Source organism: Acipenser ruthenus, chromosome 8, assembly GCF_902713425.1.
Source record: "Acipenser ruthenus chromosome 8, fAciRut3.2 maternal haplotype, whole genome shotgun sequence".
Lineage (NCBI taxonomy): Eukaryota > Metazoa > Chordata > Actinopteri > Acipenseriformes > Acipenseridae > Acipenser > Acipenser ruthenus.
In genome coordinates, this window is record NC_081196.1 from 36,177,973 (window position 1) to 36,200,661 (window position 22,689).

Here is a 22,689-nt window from a genome sequence, read left to right on the forward strand (position 1 = left end):
ATTGAGACGTTTGGAAGCTACACTTTTTTGATACTGTCAGACATTGTAACAAGCAGTCAGTATATTTCATGACCCCATTAATTGCATCAAGCTAGGGACCTGCCAGTGCCATGTTCATGAACATTAAGTACTTCCAGACATCCGTCCCTGGTTTGACTAGTTTAAAATGTAAAATCCCACTGGCTATTTCAATACATTTGATAAAAAATGTACAGTAAAAAAATCGATACTATATATATATATATATATATATATATATATATATATATATATATATATATATATATACTGTATATATATATATATATATATATATATATATATATATATATATATATATATCTATATATATATCTATATATATATATATGAGATCCTGGATGATTGGAAGCAGTAATATCCTTCAGACACAATAGATATAATTCTTTAAATCCTCAGATTTAGAAGTAATAGAATCCATCAAAAAATATTTAATAAGTAATATATAGTGCTGTTTGCTGTTTGTAAATCATGCATAATCTATTTTGGCAGAGCATGGTCAGTAATAATGTGTGTATATACTGTATATTTACATATTTTACAGTATATATCGTTTTGCATCACCATATAGAATTAACTCATCTATTCTTCATAAAGTTGAATAAACTGCTGAATAATATTACATTAACATACTGAATTACAGATAAAACATATTCCCTTAATTAATTGATTTAATATAAAAAAATAATTATTCCAATTAATTAAAAATATAAACAGAATATTGAATGGCCTAAAACACCTTATTGTACTGTTGAACATCATATAATTAATCCATTTAGACAACATGTATGATAACCTGAAATTTAATTTGTTATGTAGCTATATAAATATTTAACTTCCCATCTGGTTAATTAATTCCAGACAATGTGCTGCACTGAGATTTTATATTCATGTCTTCCATTTAACAAAATATTTTAATGTCATGTTGTCACCACCTATCACACATATTCCTTAGCTGACTTTAGTGTGACATGTTAATTAGCTGTCTAAGTTGTCTATGTGTCTAAGACAACATTAAGAATCACATTGTGCCTAAAGAATTCACTAACAAAATATATTCCATTCTTGTCAACACCCTGTAAATTGGATGTTGGTCATAATTTGGTAAGGGCTATTTAGACAAGAGAGTGTAAAATCAAATGTCTGAAAAAATGTCTCACAATTGGTGGTGTTAGGCCTACGCCAAGAACAGTGGCTTTGACAAGAGTATATCTTGATTACAACATAGCCAGGATTAGAAAACATCCTCCTGGAAACTGTCTCTTTAATTAGGATACAAAAAAAACACATTCATGTACAGTACAATATAAACAAGCAAAGCATTCAGAGAAAATTGTGGTCTGTTGAAATCATGACATGACAGCAAACAAAAACAGCTAATTTCTGCAAAAAGATAATGTCTCACCTTGAAATACAGTACATTTAGCACTGTATCATTGACCGTGCCTAACGCGGTACCGGGGACATTTTCCATAGAACCCACTGTACATAAGAACATAAGAAAGTTTACAAACGAGAGGAAGCCAGCCATTCGGCCCATCTTCCTCGTTTGGTTGTTAGTAGCTTATTGATCCCAGAATCTCATCAAGTAGCTTCTTGAAGGATCCCAGGGTGTCAGCTTCAACAACATTACTGGGGAGTTGGTTCCAGACCCTCACAATTCTCTGTGTAAAAAAGTGCCTCCTATTTTCTGTTCTGAATGCCCCTTTATCTAATCTCCATTTGTGACCCCTGGTCCTTGCTTCTTTTTTCAGGTCAAAAAAGTCCCCTGGGTCGACATTGTCTATACCTTTTAGGATTTTGAATGTTTGAATCAGATCGCCGCGTAGTCTTCTTTGTTCAAGACTGAATAGATTAAATTATTTTAGCCTGTCTGCATACGACATGCCTTTTAAATGCGGGATAATTCTGGTTGCTCTTCTTTGAACTCTTTCTAGAGCAGCAATATCCTTTTTGTAACGAGGTGACCAGAACTGAACACAATATTCTAGGTGAGGTTTTACTAATGTATTGTAAAGTTTTAACATTACTTCCCTTGATTTAAATTCAACACTTCTCACAATATACCCGAGCATCTTGTTGGCCTTTTTTATAGCTTCCCCACATTGTCTAGATGAAGACATTTCTGAGTCAACTTAAACCAAAATGTTTAGAACACATTGAAAAACAAAGAACCACATGTCCAATTCGAAATGCCACCATAACTGGTGCTGCAGTGTGGGGCAGGTGGAAGCATCGCCTTCCTCTGTGTTATCCATGACCCCAGACACATGTGCCACCAGCCCATGGTCTCATTGAAGTAGGGGAACATGTTTCCCTCTCTAGTAGCCATTTTTCAGAAATAAATGGTGTCAGCATTAAAGTATGTGCAACACAGCACCAAGAGGCGAAAAATGTAAAGGTTTGTATCTGACGAAAAGCAACAGTAATACCAATAAAGGTAAATAATTAACATTTATTTTTGTTTTATTTATTATTCTAAAACAGTTCTGAAAACTAAAAGATGATCTCATGCTGTTTGGTTTATATTCATTTTATAATTAACATCAACACATATTTAATTTGTTAATTAGGATAATTGGAGAAATAAACAACAATAATCAACAAGTTAGAAGTAGGTTCAAATATGTTAAAGCAGTGCTTGGGAGTGCAACCGGCACTCATAAAGCAATGGGATAAAACTGAAAAAGGTGATGAAAAAAACCCTCAATGAGACCCCTGGGAGGCAGCCTCTTTTTGGTCACCTTAACATGAACACAGTATAACATGTACACAGCTGGCCTATGATACACAGCACCATACTGTATATCTCTCTCTTTACAAAACTTGCAAGCTCACAAAAAATCACACCTTGCAAGGACAACGCTGTTCCACCTGAAGATTCCCCTTCAACATGTAGTATGGCAACCAACTGCTATCTCCACACAGCAGCTAACCGAAAATCTAATATGTGCCTATCATAATCTGCGAATTATACAGTATCTGCATTCACTGTCTCTGATATTATCTAATGGAAAAAGATAGACAAGGAGACTAAATGCCCCTTTGAACCAACCTTCAGGATCCAGCAGTTTCTCGATGTCTAGGTGTTGTTTGGCTGTGCTGAATGCATGGTCCAGTTTTTCAATCGCTGACTGATACTTCAGTACGCTGCTCCACTCAAAGAGGTCAGGCCTGAGAGAGGAAACATGATTATTAATTTCATCTAGTCTCTCTGTGGATTGCAATCATTTCTTTGGAAATTGCTGCCCTAAAAATAGAGGCCCAGAGAATACAACTTTATAGCACCAGGCAATATCATAAAGTTTTACTGTGATGCACTCCAGAATTATTTCTTCTTATTATTATTTATTTCTTAGCAGATGCCCTTATCCAGGGCGACTTACAATTGTTACAAGATATCATGTTATTTTTACATACAATTGCATTATTTTTACATACAATTATCCATTTATACAGTTGGGTTTTTACTGGGGCAATCTAGGTAAAGTACCTTGCTCAAGGGTACAGCAGCAATGTCCCCCACCTGGGATTGAACCCACGACCTTCCGGTCAAGAGTCTGTTATAAAATGTACTCTTTTTTAACATAGATCTGCAGGTATTTACTGTAAATGTACATCAATATAAACTCAAACAGCATGAGATCCTCTTTTAGTTTTCAGTTTTTCTTTCTGAGGGATCATAGTGGAGCACGTGGGCGACATTCATAATAAGCTCATTCTTCGGTGAGAATTTGGACTGTTTGGCCAATAGATTGATATGAGTAGTAAGGTTTCAGGAGAGGAGAGCAGGCGAGGGGTGTCACTAAAGCTTGAGAATGAGTCAACAAAGGCTTCTATTGAACAATCGAGTAAGCTACTGTAGTAAGTGAGCTCTAAGGAAACATATTACAGTATACCACTGAACATGAGTCAATGGCACTGGAAGCTTTATTTTACTGACAGATGACAAGCCTTCATTCATGGTCAATTTCTCTTTCTGTTAATGTAAAAGGAGTTTTTTTGTATTCAAATTATGGTTACTAAATGGAATATTAAATACTGACTTATACAAGGTGCAGTGTTGGAGAGATTTACAGTATGTTAAGAATCGTAAGGTAGGGACATTTGGGCCAGTTTACATAACATAGTGAAATACAAAGCCCTTGTCTGGGTTTAGTCTGTTGATAATGTTGCTCCTAAAATAATAAGATTTTAAAGCCAATACATTTTTAAACTAATATGTATAATATATTAATCCAATCAACATATTCCAAGGCTACAGTTTACCCAAGAAAAACTGATTTATTATTACTGCCTTCCCTAGCATGCAATAAAAACTGACAGTGGCTCTGTCTCCTTGTTGGCCTGCCAAGTGCTTGAAAGGCAGAGCAGTGAACTATTTAATTGATCTCAAGTTACTGTCAGAAACTCTGCAAGCCCCACAGGTCGAATGCGCTTTGAAAGATATTATTAGGCACTGTATTTTATCTTTTTTTATACTAAAAATATGCTAGCATTAAGCAATATTTACATGTAGAAACATTAATAGCTGGACATGCATCAATAAATCATGTGTGATGACTTGTGGAACAAACAAAGAAGCAGACAACACACTTTTCTTTTTTGTCCAAGTCAATTTAGATTTTGTTGGCTAGTGGAATCTCTTTATTTGCAATTGGATTAGACAGAAGCAGGTTTAAAATGGTGATGCAGTAGTTTACAGAGATATTATTCTGAATTTTGTTTAGGAATTCATGAATGACAGTAATTATCTTTGAACATGTTTTAATGTATACATTTATGCCATTTTTATTGTTCTCATTCATATAGCAGATCCCTATGCATGATCGTGTCTGATCTGTCGCCCTGTCTGTCATAGTTTAAATAGAGAACACAATAATTGCCTTAAACTTGAAGGACTTCTTCTCACTTGTATCTCATATCCTTTTAGACCTTTCAGACTGCAGATGGATGAAAGGCGGTAAACTGTTGTTTTTATATATAAAAAATGCCTAACCATTAGATTCATGTATTCCGAGATTATTCGTACTGGTTTGCATTGGTTATTATGGCACACGACGGGCTATATTGCTCTAAATACATTGGCTTAGAAATGTTAATTTTTACAGTGAATGAGACACCCTGCCAAAGGGTGAAGAACATTCTACATTTCTACCCACTGCACTTGCCATGTTAAATTAGGTACTGCGTGGCTTAAACTCACTTTTTCACAACAGCAATTGTGTTAAAAAAAGATAACACAAATAAGACAAACACACAAAGAATTCACAAACACATGTATGATTCCAGTGGGTATAATTCTTCCCTTAATGCTACCACTAATAATCATTGCCCCAAGAATGAGGCTACAGCAGAATGTGACTGACAATTCAACAGTATTTGGTAATAAGTAAGTATTAAGATAGTCATAGTAAAAATGCAGTCACTTTATTGATTTGCAATGTAAATACAAACAAGAATACACTCAAATAAAATACACCATTTAACCATGTTATCAAGACAAAAATATCCAAAAGGAACGACTCCAGTTCAACTAAGACTTTGAACTTGATGATGTGGTTATTAAAAAGCTGATTTCAACCCGTAATAGCTCCACATTTGCAGAATTCTACATCTTTTTTTTTTTTTTTTTTTTTTTAATTCTCATACACAGAACTTTAACTCATGCTTTAACTCTCCTTGTCCAATTCTTTGTTGTAATGTAAAAATGTTGGTTATTAAATAAACTGTATAACTCAGTAGAAACACTGGACACTTTAAAAAGAATATTTAAAGATTGACTTCCTCACAGAACATCTGTGACTGAAGCCTGACGTGAATGATTCCTGAACAAATTACCTTTATATTACTTCCACTGTCTGGGGAACAATATGGGATTTATTAATGCTGCCATTTTTTCCCTAATGAAGGCTGCATTTCCTAACAATTCTCCTGACAATGGAGTAATGGAGTAATGGATTGTAACCCCTCGAAGTTTAAACAAGGACATTGTACTGAACATTGCTATTAACAGCTGCAGTAGCACCAAAGTCACATAATAAGTTGTGAAGCAGCTAATTATGCAGATTGACAGATGTTTTCTTTATGATGCTGGATGATTTATTAAAATAGCATTACTGACTGCTTAAAAATGCTCAAGCCAATCATATTTCTCGAAGAAAATAGTGGCAAGTAAATTGACAAGCCTCTATGAATATATTATATATAGATCTTCGCTTTAAGACTGGCACGTTTCGCACAATTAACACTGAAAAATACAAATTATGCACCAGAATATTTTGCTTTATAAAAATAGACACAGATACACGTATTTCCCAAACCTATGGTCCAAGGAAACTCTGCATAGCTGAGGTATCTCAAAATATATCTGTAAAGTATATGTGTCTAAAATCACTAAGGAGTAAAATATAGCCTTTTTGACGGGCAATTTGTTATAGGTATAACAGATTACAGATATCTTAACTCATGTAATCTTCTTGTTGTTTAGAATCACTTTGCAGATACTTTTCTTTGTTTCCTTGATCACATTCTGACTTTTAAAGTTAAAACCCTCCATAAAGCCCTCAATCATGTCTTCTCTCTAAGCAGAGCTGGTACAGAGTGTAACCATTAACTTGCAACGCTTTCCCCCCCAGTAAATTTCTTATATCCACTGAAGTGCAGTGTATTGCAGAGGCGCAGGTTAATACTTACCATCTGCACTTAGAGAGAAGACATATTTGATTGTTATATTGAGCCCAAAAGGGTGCTTTCCTTTTTTAGTTTGAATTATATCACTAGGATGTGATTAATGAAATATAAAGTTATATACAAAATTAATCTAAACAAGGAGAATACTAAATATGGTATTTCAAACCCATACCAAGTTGCCTTTCTCTAAACGTGACTGGTTGTATATATTTCAGGAACCCAAGTAACCCCATTGTGATCAGACTAGTGGCTGGTTTATTGTTCATTGCCAGAAAGATGAAAACTATTTTTTCAGCCTTAGATTGTCATTTACTGAATACCACCCATCTTTATTTACACATTTCAGTTTTCATGAAGCTGATATGAACCATCACTTAACCACTTCAACACCATGACTTACGCACGTACGTCAATTGAAAACCCACTTACAGTACCATGCCGTATGTGCGTACGTCACGTTTCCCATTCTATTCTATGATCGGTTTCTCAGTCTAGCGTTTCAGGTTTCATTCTCTAAAGCAGTGTTAGTACTGTGGAATGTGCAATGAAAGTTGGGGAAGGGTCAGGTGACTTTTTTTATCCAATTGCGTGTCATGTAGCAATTCCAGTCTGTAGCTCTGGGCGTTTAGAAGGCTGAGATATATTGCAGGAAGCCATTCAGCTTTTACAAGTATATATATAGTGTTTTAAATTATTATTTTTTTTATTTATTATTAGTTTTACTTGTTTAGTTATAGTTTATATAGTTTTCAGCGAAAGCTAAACATGGCAACGTACATGGTCTTTCTATAATGAGCAACGGGAGTGAAGCTGGTTCGGAGGATTTCGATACCAGCGACAGTGATGCTGACTTATTACTCAGCGATTATGATGAAGAGGATGTGGAACCAAGAACAGTACAAACTGTACAAACAAAAGAGCATGCAGCTACTTTACAGGTAAGCCAGCTGTAAACGGGAAGCTATTTGTTTTGAAATGGCAGTGTTGTGACGAAATACTATCAAAACACAGTGCTGGGTACAGCAGGCAATGCGGAAGCCAGATCCATCACAATGCCTGCGCAAAGTATCTGTGTATATGCATTTGTGACTATCCCTCCAACACAAGCGAAGCAGGCACCGTAAAAAAGGTACAAGGTCTGCTACGAAAATGAAAAGAAAAGACAAAAGAAAAATGTGCAGTGGTTGCGAAGGCAACCCCGGGTTCTGTTGTATTGAACATTTCAATAAATGGCACACATTTTGATGTTGTTTGATTTTTATTTGATAATTACTGTTTACTGATTATTATTGTTATTATCGTTATTAGCAGCGTTTTTGTTTACATTGTTAAAAAAACAACGTTTTATCTCTATATTGAATAAAAAAAATAATAATAATGTTTTTATCTCTATATTGAATAAAAAAAAAAACATTTTTATCTCTATATTGAATATGGGTATGTAGTACACAGCAGCATAAAGGGTTAATGAAAAAAACAGTTTACGTCATTTATTTGTGTTTTATTCATCATATGTTAACATTTTATAGTAATTATAAAAGGCTGCAAGATCAATGATATAAAATAAATAAATCGTACCTATGACTATGGATGAGTGCATTGAAGGCCAGACCATCAGACCAGCTGTTGGTGAAATTGACGACATTGACTTCCTGGTAGTCCTGGGTTGACTGGCGCACCCAGCTTAGCAGGATCTTCTCACTGTTTGTCTGTTGCAAACCAGCCATGATGTTTTTCAAAACATCCTTTACCTGTGTGAGAGACAGTGATTTTACACCACAGAAAATAGGCAGTAATAACAATCTTTTGGCTTTGTCATTCTGAATCAAAACCTACTTGTATGTGAGAAATGTTCAGGGACACAGCTCATTGTGATTTGGAACAACCATTCAATCCCATTTAAAATAGACAAAATGTGACAGAAATCTACTAAGAGAAGAACATAATATGCTGTACTACATACTTTTTCCTACTTTTAATTACATCAGGTTACCTCTGATAAAATGGAAACCATCAGATGAATTAATGACATTCAGAGAAGCTTTCAAGTTATGACCAGCAATAATAAACTTAGATAAACAGCAATACTCATAAATATCAGTCAATGGATCCATCTCAGTATCCTTCAAAATTGCTTTTGACTCCAATGCATCCCCAACAGTTAGACATGTTAAATTAGCTTACAAGCATCATAAACAGCCTTTTGATGTATTTTAATGTATTGCATACAATGACCTAATTCCACCAAAGTCGTTTAGCAATTTAATGCAATGCAATTTTAAAGGTCCAGCATACCTCATGTAACTGTAAGAGAAAGTGGCCCTGCTTGCATGCTAATAGGGCTCTAAATTGCATTGGTGCATTTTTTTTTTTATAACCATCCTATAATACAGAATAAAAACTGCTTTTGTTTTATTAAATTGTCTAAGTAGGAGTTTTGTAAAATTGGTCTCATACAGTACAAGCAACATGACTTCTTAGTGCCACAGTGATATGGCAGCAGTCACATTTAAAATATATGAAAGGAAAACAGCCTGTTTACTTTCTCGTTGCAAATCTATGATTTGGATGACAAAAAATATCTTATAAAATATGAGGAGTATTATGCTCGTACTAGTTTTTTATTTGTTATTATTATTTTTATTATTATTATTGTTCTTAAGAAAAATCTTTGTTTTTAGGAAACATAACACAATTGACAGTAAATCTGTTAATCTGTTATCCATGATCTATCATCAAACCAACAGTAATGATCCTTTAGTAACCGGTTACTGTGCGTAGGCAATGTATAGTTTTTCAGTGCCACCTATTGGGCTGCACACTGTTAAATATACGAAGACGTTCGGGGGATGTATCTGAAGTACAATCGGGACAAATAATAAAGGTACCTGACTCTGACATGTATGTTATAGAATAAAACTGCAGAACTATGCTTTGTATGGTAAAGCATTTGATACTACTAATATAAATGTGATCTGTTTTTGTACTTGTGTACTGCCTTCTGGATTAACATCAAACCAGCCTGCCCGCACACCACACATATTCATATGAACAGTCTGATTCCAACCCTGATTCATACGACTTTCAAACCTTATTTGTCTCTGTCGTGTTGTACGGTATAACTTTAACAACATCACGACACGCCCCTCACCTGCCAGTGGAGGATAATGCTCCAAATCAAACCCAAGGTAAGTTTATGATTTCCATCCACTATGTCAGCTCCTCCAATGTTTACCAGCTCAACCTATTGGTAGAAAACAACAGGAAAACAGTTAATAAAAGTTAAAGTTTAAAAATAGAAGTTATTTTCTGAAGCATGCAAATGTAACAGGCAGTATTTTGTCCTCTGTCAGTGAGATGAGATGAGTTGAAAAGCTCTATAACCACGAATACAGACGACCCCGGTTCTTTTGCATAGTGGTTAAGATGCTTGTTTGTGGTGTGCAGGGTCGCATCCTGCCTCCCACCTGTCACACTAACTTTACATTACTTTTTTTTCTGAAAGGAATGCAAAACTAGCAATGAACACAACAGGTATTTTAAATAGAATTAGTCTCTTCAAAGTGTCTTATTTCACCAGGTAGGTTCTCCACAAGCCAGAATCTGGCCAAATCTATCCTAACTCTAGTTTTCCCATTCTCTCCCCTCTACGTTCACCGCAGTCTCACCTCTGTGAGGGTGGCCCTCCGCGAGACAAAGGAAAACCCTGTACTCTTTCCTAAGTCACAAAGCACTTCTCTCTTATTCTCAATTTCTGAGATTCTTCCTCCACGCAGCCCTTGCTCCTGTCCCGTGAAACAATTATTGAGTAGCAATCAGTAACAAACTGGCAGTGTTATTTAATATAGAACCTGTCGTGATTAAACTAATTAAAACTCATATTGTATAAGCGGTTATTTGTCTTACCTTCCTTTTATCCTTTTGATATGAAACTAAAAAAATATAAACTTTCCTTCGATTCCTTAGAAATGCGTCATCTCTGCAGTGAATTGTGGGATTGTAGTCCTGGGCGAGGTGTATTTCTGACTAAACTCGACAATCAAATACATATACCAGTTTCTACAGCGGCAGCTCACGTTAAGTCTTAGGAAAGGTCACATTTACATGACGAGTCAGTTGCATTTGCTAGTTTTTGCAACATATTTTCCTCATCGATTTATGGCTTTGGTACAGCAGTAGCACCCCGGATGAGAGCAAAATTCACTTCCAAACAGCTTTTAAAACACTCAGAAGTTATTGGTACTCATTTGTAAAGGGAAGAGCAGCTTTTCTTGTTTTGAAATCAACACATTAATAAAAATGTGTGTTTGGATGTATTTACAGTAATACCTTCTCACAAAAACTTCTTAAAGGCAGCTACTCAAAAATTGTGACTATCAGCACACCCCTAATGGATTTTCAAAGTGATTCTAAATAAGCTATTTGGAATATACCCACATATGTCTGGTAGACTTGAGTGAGTGGCTAAACAACTGACCAACTCATGGCTGGATAAGGGATAGGGAACAGCTTGCGAAGAATGTCACAGAAACCCACAAACAGGAAAGACAGAACACCAGACCAGTGTAATGAAAGCTGGATCACAACCAAAAAAAATACTGAACCAAATCTGAAGACTTAGAACCAGCCTTTAGTCATAGACTGAACATTTTTAGGGTTGCTTAACAGATGCAAACTTTTCCTGACAGTTTCCACGTACTTACCACCCATAACCTTCAAACACTGAATAGTGCTGAGTTTAGTATTTCTCTTACTTACGTTATTTTTCTGCAGGACTTGCAATGCTCGGTTGACATTGTTCAGCGCATGAACTCTTGTGAAGCCCTTTTCTTTTGCCTGAAAGCAAGAATAAAGCAGAAAATGTCTTGTAAAAAGTCAGAATTTCTGTTGTGTGGAAAATGTTGGTTAATGTGTTTTTTCACAGAACACAGTACAAAGTTCAAATAAGGCTTCTTTCAAACCAATTTAATTTAATCAGACTGTTGCATGACCATTTTAATTCAGCCTCAATGTTTTTTTTAAAACAAGCCTGGAGGGTATATGCATATGCAATCACGTTGCCTGACACTGAGTGGAGTTTTAGTGGGAATTGTATGTGAATTCCTCCAGCAGTATCACAGTTCAGCCTAGTCCAAAGACCAGTTATAAAGAATTCCTTCCATGTATTTTAATTTCATATGCCTTACTTTCAGCCCACTCTAATTTCTTATTTGGCTTCAATATTCTGAAGTGTGTATGCTGAAAACAAAACAAAAACTTTTTTTTTTTACTACAGTACTTGGGAAATAAAGGTATTTTTTACCTCTCAAAACTAGGAAACAACTTTGAGGATTGTAAATTAAATAACAACTTCAATGTGTTTATTTTATCAGAGTATCATCTGCTTACTCCTGTTTTCTGTATAGCATAAGTGTTTGTGCCATTAAGGAAAGAAAATGTGAGTTAAATAAACAATGCAAATAAGAAATGTCTATACATTTTTTGTGTTCTAAAAGCAATTAAACAAGTCATTGAAATCTGCAAGAGGGGAGCTAAAATGTATGAGATTTAAATTCACAAAGATCTTTTCTAATCTTTTTTTTTTTATAAGAAAGCATCAGAGTTGTCTGAATCACTTCACAGAGGCAATAGACATGAAACAGAGTGATGACTCACTAGTGCATGGCCTGCTAGGCCTTCCAAGAGATCCAGAAGCCGTCTCCCATCCCGAAGATCAGTGAAGAGGTCTTCAATCTGAGATTTCCCAGCCTGCACAATGAAATAGAGAGTAAATGATTACTGTAGCAGGGTACAACAATACACTGATGTCCCATTGGTGGTGTATCCCAATGCATTACCTCTGCATCTCTAGGATACCACTCTTAGAGGAAGTTATAAAAAAAAAAAGAAAAAAAGAATCCTGGCTGAGTCCAAAGCGTAAACAGTGGCACTGGAACAATATTCTATGGACAGATGAGTCAAAAGTGGAACTTTTTGACCGACATGGGCCCCGTTTTGTCTGGCGAAAACCAAACACTGCATTCCACAGTAAGAACCTCATACCAACGGTCAAGCATGGTGGTAGTAGTGTCATGTTTTCGGGATGCTTGCTGCATCAGGACCTGGACGCCTTGCCATCATTGAAGGAATGGCCTAGTCAAGGTCCAGACCTAAACCCCATTGAGATGTTGTGGCAGGACCTGAAACGAGCAGTTCATGCTCGAAAACCCACAAATGTCACTGAGTTGAAGCAGTTCTGCATGGAGGAGTGGGCCAAAATTCCTCCACGGCGCTGTGAGGGACTAATCAATAACTACAGGAAGCGTTTGGTTGCAGTTATTGCTGCTAAAGGTGGTGTAACCAATTATTGAGTCTAAGGGGGCGATTACTTTTTCACACGGGGGTATTGGGTGTTATTTGTTCACTCAGGGTTGCTTTTATCTAATATTATGTTTTGGTTGAAGATCTGATAACATTTAGTGTCAAAAATATGCAAAAATGTAGAAAATCAGACAGGGGGCAAATACTTTCACGGCACTGTATATATATATATATATATATATATATATATATATATATATATATATATATTGTAAACGGGTTCGTTTTGCCCCTTTAAAATACTGACCAGACAAAGAGATGGAGGGTTTAAACATGCTTTTGCGCTAATTTTTAATGCAGAACGAAATCAAAACAAAATACAAAATAAACACCTAGCTCTGTACGAGCGCTAACTAACACACAAGAACACCCTGACTACAAGTGGGACAGCTAGGCTGTTTCCCCACTAAAACAATAAACAAAAACACAAACACAGGTTTACTACAGCACCTCTTCTTTGGTTTTCTCACGACTGCCAGGACGCAGAGTACCACTTCCTGCTTCCTTCTTCTTAGCAGCCCTGAGCAAACTAACTGCTTTCTTTAAATACCCTGCACCTGGTCCTAATTTACAATTGTTTCCAGGTGCAGGGAATAACTAACAATTAAACAATTAACAAAACCAATACAGCAAAACAATCAAACAATAACATTTAAACAAACCCACACATTTTACTGCAGGGATGATTTCCAACCCATCCCCCACTGTGCTACAATATATATATATATATATATATATATATATATATATATATATATATATATATATATATATATATGGGGATTATATTCACAAAACCTGTTAGGAGTTATTTAAAGAATATATATTCTTTAAATAACTCCTAATAGGCTTTGTGAATATAATCCCCAGAGTTCCTATATTCTTGTAGGAGCCCCACTCACAGTTGGAAGTAATATAGGAAAACTGTGCTCAACCTTTGACAAAAATGTCAAAAAATGTGGCATGTTGGATTATTTCAATGTATGCTTTATTATACTTGTGTGCATAAACTCTGTTGTTACTCCCACAAAACTGGTGTGCATTAGTGTGGGGAACATTGGGTGGTAGGGAGGGAGTTAAAACCCTCCCTGCAATAACATGTGGCTGGAGCCGTGAGTTGAATAAGTGATTAAATAATTCATTAAGGCTCCAGCCACATGTGTATAAATAGGGTGATCATGGGTGTTAGCTTGGTTAGTGAGAATAGGATTGGTGTTAGAGGTGGAGGTGCGTGTTCTGTGTTCTGTGTTGTGCTGTACTTACGTCTGTGTCCGTGTTTGTTTACGTCTCCGTAAGTGTTTTTGCAGAGCTTTTGTTTTGGCCCTTGTGCCGTTTATTTTGTTAATGTGTTTTGTTCTGTCTAATGTTCAGTGTTTTGTTTATTTGTTGTATTTATAATTAAACGTGCACATAAGCGCCTTGAAACCTGCAACTTCTGTGTCTGAGTCTCCCTTTCGGGTCTAAACACCATTACCAGTGATGCTGGCCTGTCACAGGTGGTTTCAGGAATGGGGCAGTGCACCTAGAGACTCAGACCAGGAGTGCAAGTTTAAAAAAAAAAAAAAAAAAACGCTACATCTGGAATGCCCAGCGCCACCGCCACTGCTGAATTGGCCAGCGCAGCTACCACTGCCAGACTGCGCAGCGCCACCGCCACTACCGGAGTGTCCCGCGCTGAGGGCAGCATTGCCGCTGCCAGCGCCACCTCCACATTCGGAGTGCCCAGCTCTGCTGTCTCTAATGCCACAGGGAGAAGCCCCGCTGTCTCCAGCGCCACAGGGAGAAGCCCCGCTGTCTCCAGCGCCACAGGGAGAAGCCCCGCTGTCTCCAGCGCCACAGAGAGAAGCCCCGGTGTCTCCAGCGCCACAGAGAGAAGCCCCACTTTCTGCAGCGCCACAGAGAGAAGCCCCGCTTTCTCCAGCGCCACTGTCTACAGGTTGAGAGCATTGCCACTACCAGCATTGCCACTGAAGTGCCCCGCTCTGCTGCCAGTGTTGCCACTGTTGGCTGCAAGTCCAGAGGAAGCAGCATTTCCGCTGCCAGAATGTCCCGCACAGCTGTTAGCATTGCCGCTGTCAGTGTTGCCACGAGCAGCATTGCCGCTGCCAGTGTTGCCCCTAGCAGCATTTTTCGCTGCTGGAACGCCTCGCCCCACTGTCAGCGGTGAGGACACCTTGGCAGAAGAAGGAGGTGGTGAGGAGACCTCCACCACAGCCCCGATCACCAACCCAAGCCCAAGAATCAACATGGGGAAAGACAGAAGAGGGGAGGGAGGTTGTGTTTTAAGGGGGGAGGTGGCAAATGGCGGCCAAGTGTGCTGCGCACATAGGAGGAAGGTGTGTGGCAGTGTGAAAGCCCTGTCGAAACACAGGTATGTGTGTGTGTGGGGAATAATGGGTGGCAGGGAGAGTTAAAATCCTCCCTCCAAAAGCATTTGGGAATGTGGCCGCAGGTGTATAAATAGGGTGATTATGTGCTGTGTTCTGTGTTGTGCTGTGCTGTATTTACGTCCGTGTCCGTGTTTGTTCACATCTCCAAGTGTTTTTGTAGACCTTTTGCTTCGGCCCTTGTGCCGTTTGTTAATGTGTTTTGTTCTGTCTAATGTTTAGTGTTTTACTTATTTGTTGTATTTATAATTAAATGTGTGCATAAGGCTTTGAAACGTGCAACTTCTGTGCCACAATTAGTCTATCACATAATGTGCACACGTATTCTGTCTCCTTTTAATGGTGTAAAACTGGAACCAAAAATTTGGTGTTAGCAGTTAAATATAGCTCTGAGTAGCTTTTTTAACCTTGTAGAAAAATGAGAGGAGACTTTTGACTAGTGCAAACAGAATATAAATTGAGCCCAATGGCCCAGTTAATTTGGGAGAAGCTCAAATATGTGTTATAAATTATTCAAGTGGTTCAAAGTTTCTCACCAGACAAGTCTATGAATGTCTGACTCAAATACTTCCCATAGTGGATAATATATATATATATATATCTTTTTGTAACAACCCCTTTTCTTTTTTGTTAACTGTTTATTTTATATTGCATCATGGTGTCCCCCATGGCTTGTTCTGTACTGGAAACACAAATCTACCACTTTACGTGTGCTAGATAAGCCATAGCATGTGCTGATGTGTTGAAAATATTGTGCCATACAAAAGGGTCTTTTTTTACATATATCATTTGTATTAACCATAGTAATTTGTTTTTTCCACATCTCTTAGCAAAAGGTATTTTTTTGTATTTCTTTGTGATCTTAGCTGGTATTTTAAAGATTATTGAACAACAACCAGTGAGCTTTATGAATAAGTCAAATGCACACATTTAAAAAAAAAAAAGGTTCATCTGACAGATACTGTATCTTAACCTACTGGTGATGATCCGGTTCATATAAACGACAATCGAACTGGACAATAAATAAATAAATAAATAAAGCACATCCAATTACTTGCTTAGACATCCACAAACACAACAATCTACCGTATGTCTACTGAAATGCAGTTGAAACCTTGAGCAAAGCTATTTTATGCAGTAACGACATCTCCTACAAGTGTTTCTATAAATCTGTGGAGGCAACCTGTACAAGATATAGAATAACTGGAGTAAAAGATACTGTCAGATTAAGAAATTACTATAGAGATGTGATACCAAACAAAATGCACTGCATTTATTGATAAAGTGTGTAACACAAGCCACTCTCTGAATAGATACACAGGGCCATTTCAGATCTGATCTGTATACAGTCATTTAAAAGACACACTGCAGCAAAAATGTAATTTATTGCTGAAGCCTAGCAACAAAGCACACAGATGTGTTACTACAGCCTATAAGAGTGTAACAGTGTTGCACAGAAACAAAAGCCATGTATTGTATTGTATGTCTACCCAGAGACTTGAGGTTAAGAAAAAACATACCAGTTGTAACTAAAAGTATGTATTCTGGTATTGGCTACCATACACAGACAACATAATCATTAAAAAAAAAAAAACATTAGGAATTTCTGAGCTAATTTGTACAAAATTGAATGGAAGTCCAATCATTGGTACTACTCCTACTTTTAAACTAATGTCTTTATAAAAATTGGAATCAAATTATTTTCTTTCCCTGCCTAATTGAAAGTAATGTGCAGCAGGTGACCAGGTGTCAATTGCATAATTGTTGATCCATTAACACTGGTTAACAGCCTTTAAAAAGGGTCTGGAAAGCCAAGCCCTCTGTTCTTGGTTCTCCATTTGTTGTTCTTTTGTCAGCAAGCTGGAAGTGAATTGGCTGGGAATCCACACCACTCGTGATCACCGTGTGTTAACTGGGATCTGAGTACTCTGCATATGGATCAATATAGGGGATTTTAATCCCACCCCATTTTATTTAGAGTGTGGTAGGGAGAAGGTTCCTGAAGCGGGAACTCCCTTTAGTGGGAGCACCGCTGAGCCACTGAATGGCAAACTTTTGTTTTTGGTGGTTTTACCCACTGTTTTGTTTTGTGTTGTGTGCATGTCCTTCCCCACTAGGGATACCACTGCTGGTACACTAGTGGCAGCCACCAACCTCCGCAACTGCCTGTTTGTTACTAAAACATGGACACCTGAGCGGTATTTCAACTGCAAACCCTCTGTGTCTCTCTAATATTTCAGCAGATACCCGCACTGTGACAGGACCCCCTGTTACAAACATACTTTGAGAAAAGCAAAAAAAGCATACTAAGGTCTACTTTTATAGCTGTGACCTATTTCTATTTCACTGATGCAATAAGTACCACATTTGTAACTATACAAAACTTTATCCATATTGGTTCTACAGTTTTAAATTTCTGTGAACTAAACCCGGTCAAACGATCAAAGGGGCTCCACTATCCATGCATGCCACACCTGTGCATGACTTCAGATATTTAAAAACTGGGTTGGATGGACAAAAAATGACCTTGACTTCTCAAATTAATGTTATTGTCAGACCGACAGCCAAAGAAGCACTAATAAATGCAAACAGCTTGTTAGCATTTTAAAATATGGCATAATTATTTATCCATCATTTGCATTTTATTTGGATGCAGTGCTTAATCTACTGTCGTACGATGGAAACACTCTCCAAGAAAATGATTTCTTGAAAATCTATCCATATTCTGACCTCTGCTCCGACAGTTCTAGTAAATCTACCAAGGTTGCTGTTAAGTATTTATTTTTTCTTGAATGTGATAGAGACAAGCTCGGCTTTACTTAGTGGCTGTTAGCCAGGGAGCATATCAAACAAGCACTCACCAGCTGTAATGCTTTGACTTAAGTAGCTGGTACTGTACCCTGCGCTCAGATTCAACCCTGCCATTTCAATGTTACAAAACTCTTCAGGCATGCACTTATTTATACAATTATTTTCTAGTTTTCAGCGCCAATGTAACTGGGGAAAAAAGGCATGTACAAATTACAGGTTAAACATATAGTACCTAGAAAATAGTGTAGGCCTGGTTTTATTGTCCAGTTTCTGTGAAGCCTGCACACAGGCGTCTGGTTTTAATTGCTCTCGAAGGCCAGTCCTTGGTGTAAAAGCTTGCACTTACTAGACCACCCCAATCCAGTGGCTTAGATACAGTAAAATAACCCCTGTTGTGGCATTAAGCTCTCCCACCACCAGAAAGTACAATGCCAGCAGAGCGTGTGTTTGACCAGCTTTCTGTATGAAGGATCCATAGTATAATCTGGTGATCTTGTACCACACTGCCAGCCTTGCTTATTTTCCAGCAAAGATATATATTCTTAGCCATTGTAATCATTAAACGCTTATTTTTTCAAATGCTTTTGAAATTCTGACACTCAAAGCACTCTAGTGATGTTGCAAAATAGACTTTCTTAACATTACACAGGGGCAGTGAAACAATTAATTCAAGCCAATCCGCTGCAATCAGAATACTTGACATTCATTTGGTATTTCATGAGAAGCTTCTATCACATAAACGGTAAATTGAAGTGCATTAGCCAAGTTGATGTGTCATTATACTTTTTGTTAAAAATAATAGATCAGTAGACTGCCCATTAGGCCCAGCAATGAAACTTAGAAGGTGGTAACAGCCAGGGATAGGGAAGAAGTTGGCTCCTTAGGATGTCTACAGGTGCTAATGCACAGTGTCAACCATACTGTCCTCTTTGTTTTGCTTTACTGCCAAACATATTACCAGATCATTCCCCAAATAACTTGAACCACACTGTCCTACCATTTTGGATTAACCTCCCTGAGTGGTTTCTTTTCATACCCATACAGTACCCTGTAGAGTAGAACACTTACATCAAGAAATATTGCCAAGACAGACTCTGAATAAATATTTCAGTGGACGTACTGTTTTGTGGCTGCATTAAACCCCCTATTTAAGGCATTTTAATCGATTCATGATTAATCATACCTGTACTACAAGTTTACAATTGAACTTACTGCCATAGGGGTGGTTCAGGGGGCAGGAACAAGGGCTCCTCCCCTACCTTCATTCAGCTTGCTATTCAAGCCCTACTCCAAGCCCTTCTTGCTTGTGGGGCAAGCAACGCTCGTTTCCCAGCCTTAGAGGCTTGGCAGTGAGCCAGACGGGGAGCCCTGGTCAAAAACGTAAGAGAACCAGTAGGCAGGCAAGCACAAACCAATCTGTATCCTAACAGATATTGCTCCTGTCCAGTGAACTGTATATTAACAGCATACAGTACAGTATTTTTGCATTTTATTGTTGTGTAATGTATGGAAGTAGATAAGTTAAAATAAATTGAAATAAATGACAATATACTGTATACATTTTGCATAGTTTGTTTAGTTTAACCACAATGAAAAACTGTGTAGTTAGTTGCAGGATAATAGCACTGATGTTTGTTTTTTATTAATTGTTGCCAGAAATGGTTACTTTGTCAAGTTATAAGTGGACTGATAATTTTAACTCTGCACCATTTCTGCCCAGTCCCTTTGAAAATATTAAGCGGGTTTGACAGTATATGTAACTGATTATAAAAAAATAAAAACATACATTTTTGTTGCAAAACTGGAGATTCAATTTTGCACTGAAAGAAAAAAGAAAAGCCTCAGATATGTCCCATATCAGGCATTAAGTGACATAAGGCCGTTCTGAACCATTGCAGATCCAAATGTGCACAGATGGTACACTTTGCAAAGCCAATATGGTCCCTGCATCGATCACTTCCCTGTCCTAAGTTATTCTTGTAATTTTCAGTGTCAGGTCATTTTATTTTCGGGTATTTAGCAATAATTACCATGCAGCAGACTGATAGGTTTTGATTAGCGTCAAGGCTCGTATAGCAAAAAATATATTTTGACATCTGACTTTGGCTGGGACCAAATCAAAACTCTGACAACCTGCTAATCGCACTTAACAAAACTGTGTTCAATAGTGTTTTCTTTTTATGAGTAGAAGAAATAAGATACTTACCAAAAAAAAAAAAGAAAATGCTATTAAATACAGTTTTGTTAAGTGCGATTAGCGGGTTGGTCCCAGCCTATGTGTTGTAGCCTAGGTTTCCTCTTGGTGCCAGACACAGTGATATTCATTAGGATTAAAAGGTAATTAAAGCTACATTACTCTTTCTTTAGCAAACCCCTTACCTGTGGATTAAACTTAACTGGGTACTGACCCAAGAGAGAAATTCACATATGTGTGAGAATATTTTAGATTTTTTGTAAATCAGACAAAAGTATGAGGGACATTTTTTTTTTTTTTTAATTGACATATAAACCTTCAACTAGAACCCTAACAGTGTTCATTTTGTCAACCGTTCATTACACATGACAAGGCACTTTCAATGCTTATTTAGATGCAATAGAAGGGGAGGGGGGTGGGGGGTTATATAAGCAAACATTAAATGATAGACAGACAATAATAATTCGGATTTTTTAACTCTTATCTATCTTTCAGGTGTCTACTTTGAGGCACTTTATTAAAGTCTATCCCAAAAATCTGAAGGGCCTGCATTTATATGAAGTATTATCAGGGATTATGTAAATCGGTTCTTGTGGCACTGAGAATCATGATGAAGCTTCTTAATATTTAATATGCCACATTAGCCAAGCATCTAAATTTAAACTGTACCTCCATTTGAGCTCTGGGTTGATGCTGTTTTTGAAAATCAAGCTGTCACATTTACGTGGAGCAAGATATCTCTTTTATATATCCATATGCCACTCAATGTACACTCTCTTTTGTAAGGGTTAGGCCTGTACATTCTACACATTTTTACTGTCCCTGACATGTGTCGATATATACATCAAGGTTACGTTTGAGAAAGTAAGCCACAACAGAGTACTGTGTACACTCAGTTTACATAATAGAGAGCTAGTAAACAGATGTAGGGCAGCTGGATCCAGGGTGTCAAGAACCACCAACCCTTACAGAACCTAAAAAGTAAACAGTACTTATTAAAAGTGTTGATTCTACAAGTAGAATTTATCAATTAGTTCTTGGACAGTTGGTCAGCCTCACCCGAAAGCATCATTTCAGATGTATACATCTAGACGAGGGTGACCACCTTTTCAAAATGCAAAAACAGGACACCTGCCATTTTTTATGGGGGGAGGGGTTATTGTATATTTACTGATACAACTATCAGTGTCATTTCAACTTTTAGTCAGCCATTTCGCATAAGGAAAGAAAACACTGAAATTAAATTAGTCTACGAACTGTATTTAGTTTGCTGTCGCCAAAGCAGATCAGTGTCAGGCTGCTGGGGAACATCTGATGTGAGTGTAAAAAGTCACATGATAGTGGGATTACATAGTTTTATGCCTTAGATTGGCTATCCAATGTGTCAATCATTCTGGGGCTGCGAGGCATTGGAAAATGATGCGGCAGGGGTTGGGCTTTGCTCCAAACAGATATGCTATGCTTTGACTGTGGCAATAAACTGTAAGATTGCATTGTGTCTAGGAATCCGGGACAAATTCCATCCCAGAGGCATTTAGTCCGGGACTGGGACTTGATTGTTACATTTAGGGACTCTCCTGTCCAGTTAGGGACAGGTGGTCACCCTAATCTAGACCGTGTTAGCTTAGTATCAAATACACACTCTCAAAGGTACCCCCTACTTACATCATAATGCAGAGCAGCCTTAGCAGCAATGTTCATTACAATTAAATTGAAAGCAATGCTGCCTGCTATTTAAGGGTTATTGGTGTCCTCCTATCCAGATTGCTGCCTTTGATCACCCTAGTGTAGAGAAGTAAAGGAATCCTGCCAGAGAATTATAGTTCACTGCTGTTTCAAGTGCGAATGATCACTGTTATGCTGTACTATTATGGCTTTTGACTGAAGGACAAGAGCCAAATCTAAAAAATGAGTCACTCCTCTTAAACAATATCCAACAAGGGTATGGGATTCAGATAGGTTTTTATCCAACCATTAAACTGTTGAGGATCCAAACTAAACTGCTAAGCTAATTGCATTTGGTTTTAGTCTGCTAGTGCAGCTCTTACATGGTTTATACATAAGGTGACCAGACATACCATTTTGGACGAGACAATCCCACTTTTGGAACACTGGTCCCAGTGTCCCTAGAACCTTTCTTGGGACACTCATTTCGTCCCAGGTTTCAGGTCTCCAGGTGCCCATTTAATTTATTTAAAAAAAATT

At 37.4% G+C, this 22,689-nt stretch overlaps 1 protein-coding gene across 10 annotated transcripts in view; it reads right to left on the bottom strand.

Moving 5' to 3' along the window:
- Positions 1-22,689, bottom strand: part of LOC117407249 (dystrophin-like) — an 809,654-nt gene that overhangs the window by 556,125 nt on the left and 230,840 nt on the right. For all 10 annotated transcript variants that reach the window (XM_059028873.1, XM_059028880.1, XM_059028876.1 and 7 more), the window contains exons 3-7: positions 12,388-12,480; positions 11,491-11,568; positions 9,884-9,976; positions 8,311-8,483; positions 3,095-3,213 (exon numbers count right to left, since the gene is read on the bottom strand). In XM_059028873.1, coding sequence (XP_058884856.1) covers positions 3,095-3,213; positions 8,311-8,483; positions 9,884-9,976; positions 11,491-11,568; positions 12,388-12,480 — 556 coding nt within the window. The remainder of the gene's footprint in view (positions 1-3,094; positions 3,214-8,310; positions 8,484-9,883; positions 9,977-11,490; positions 11,569-12,387; positions 12,481-22,689) is intronic.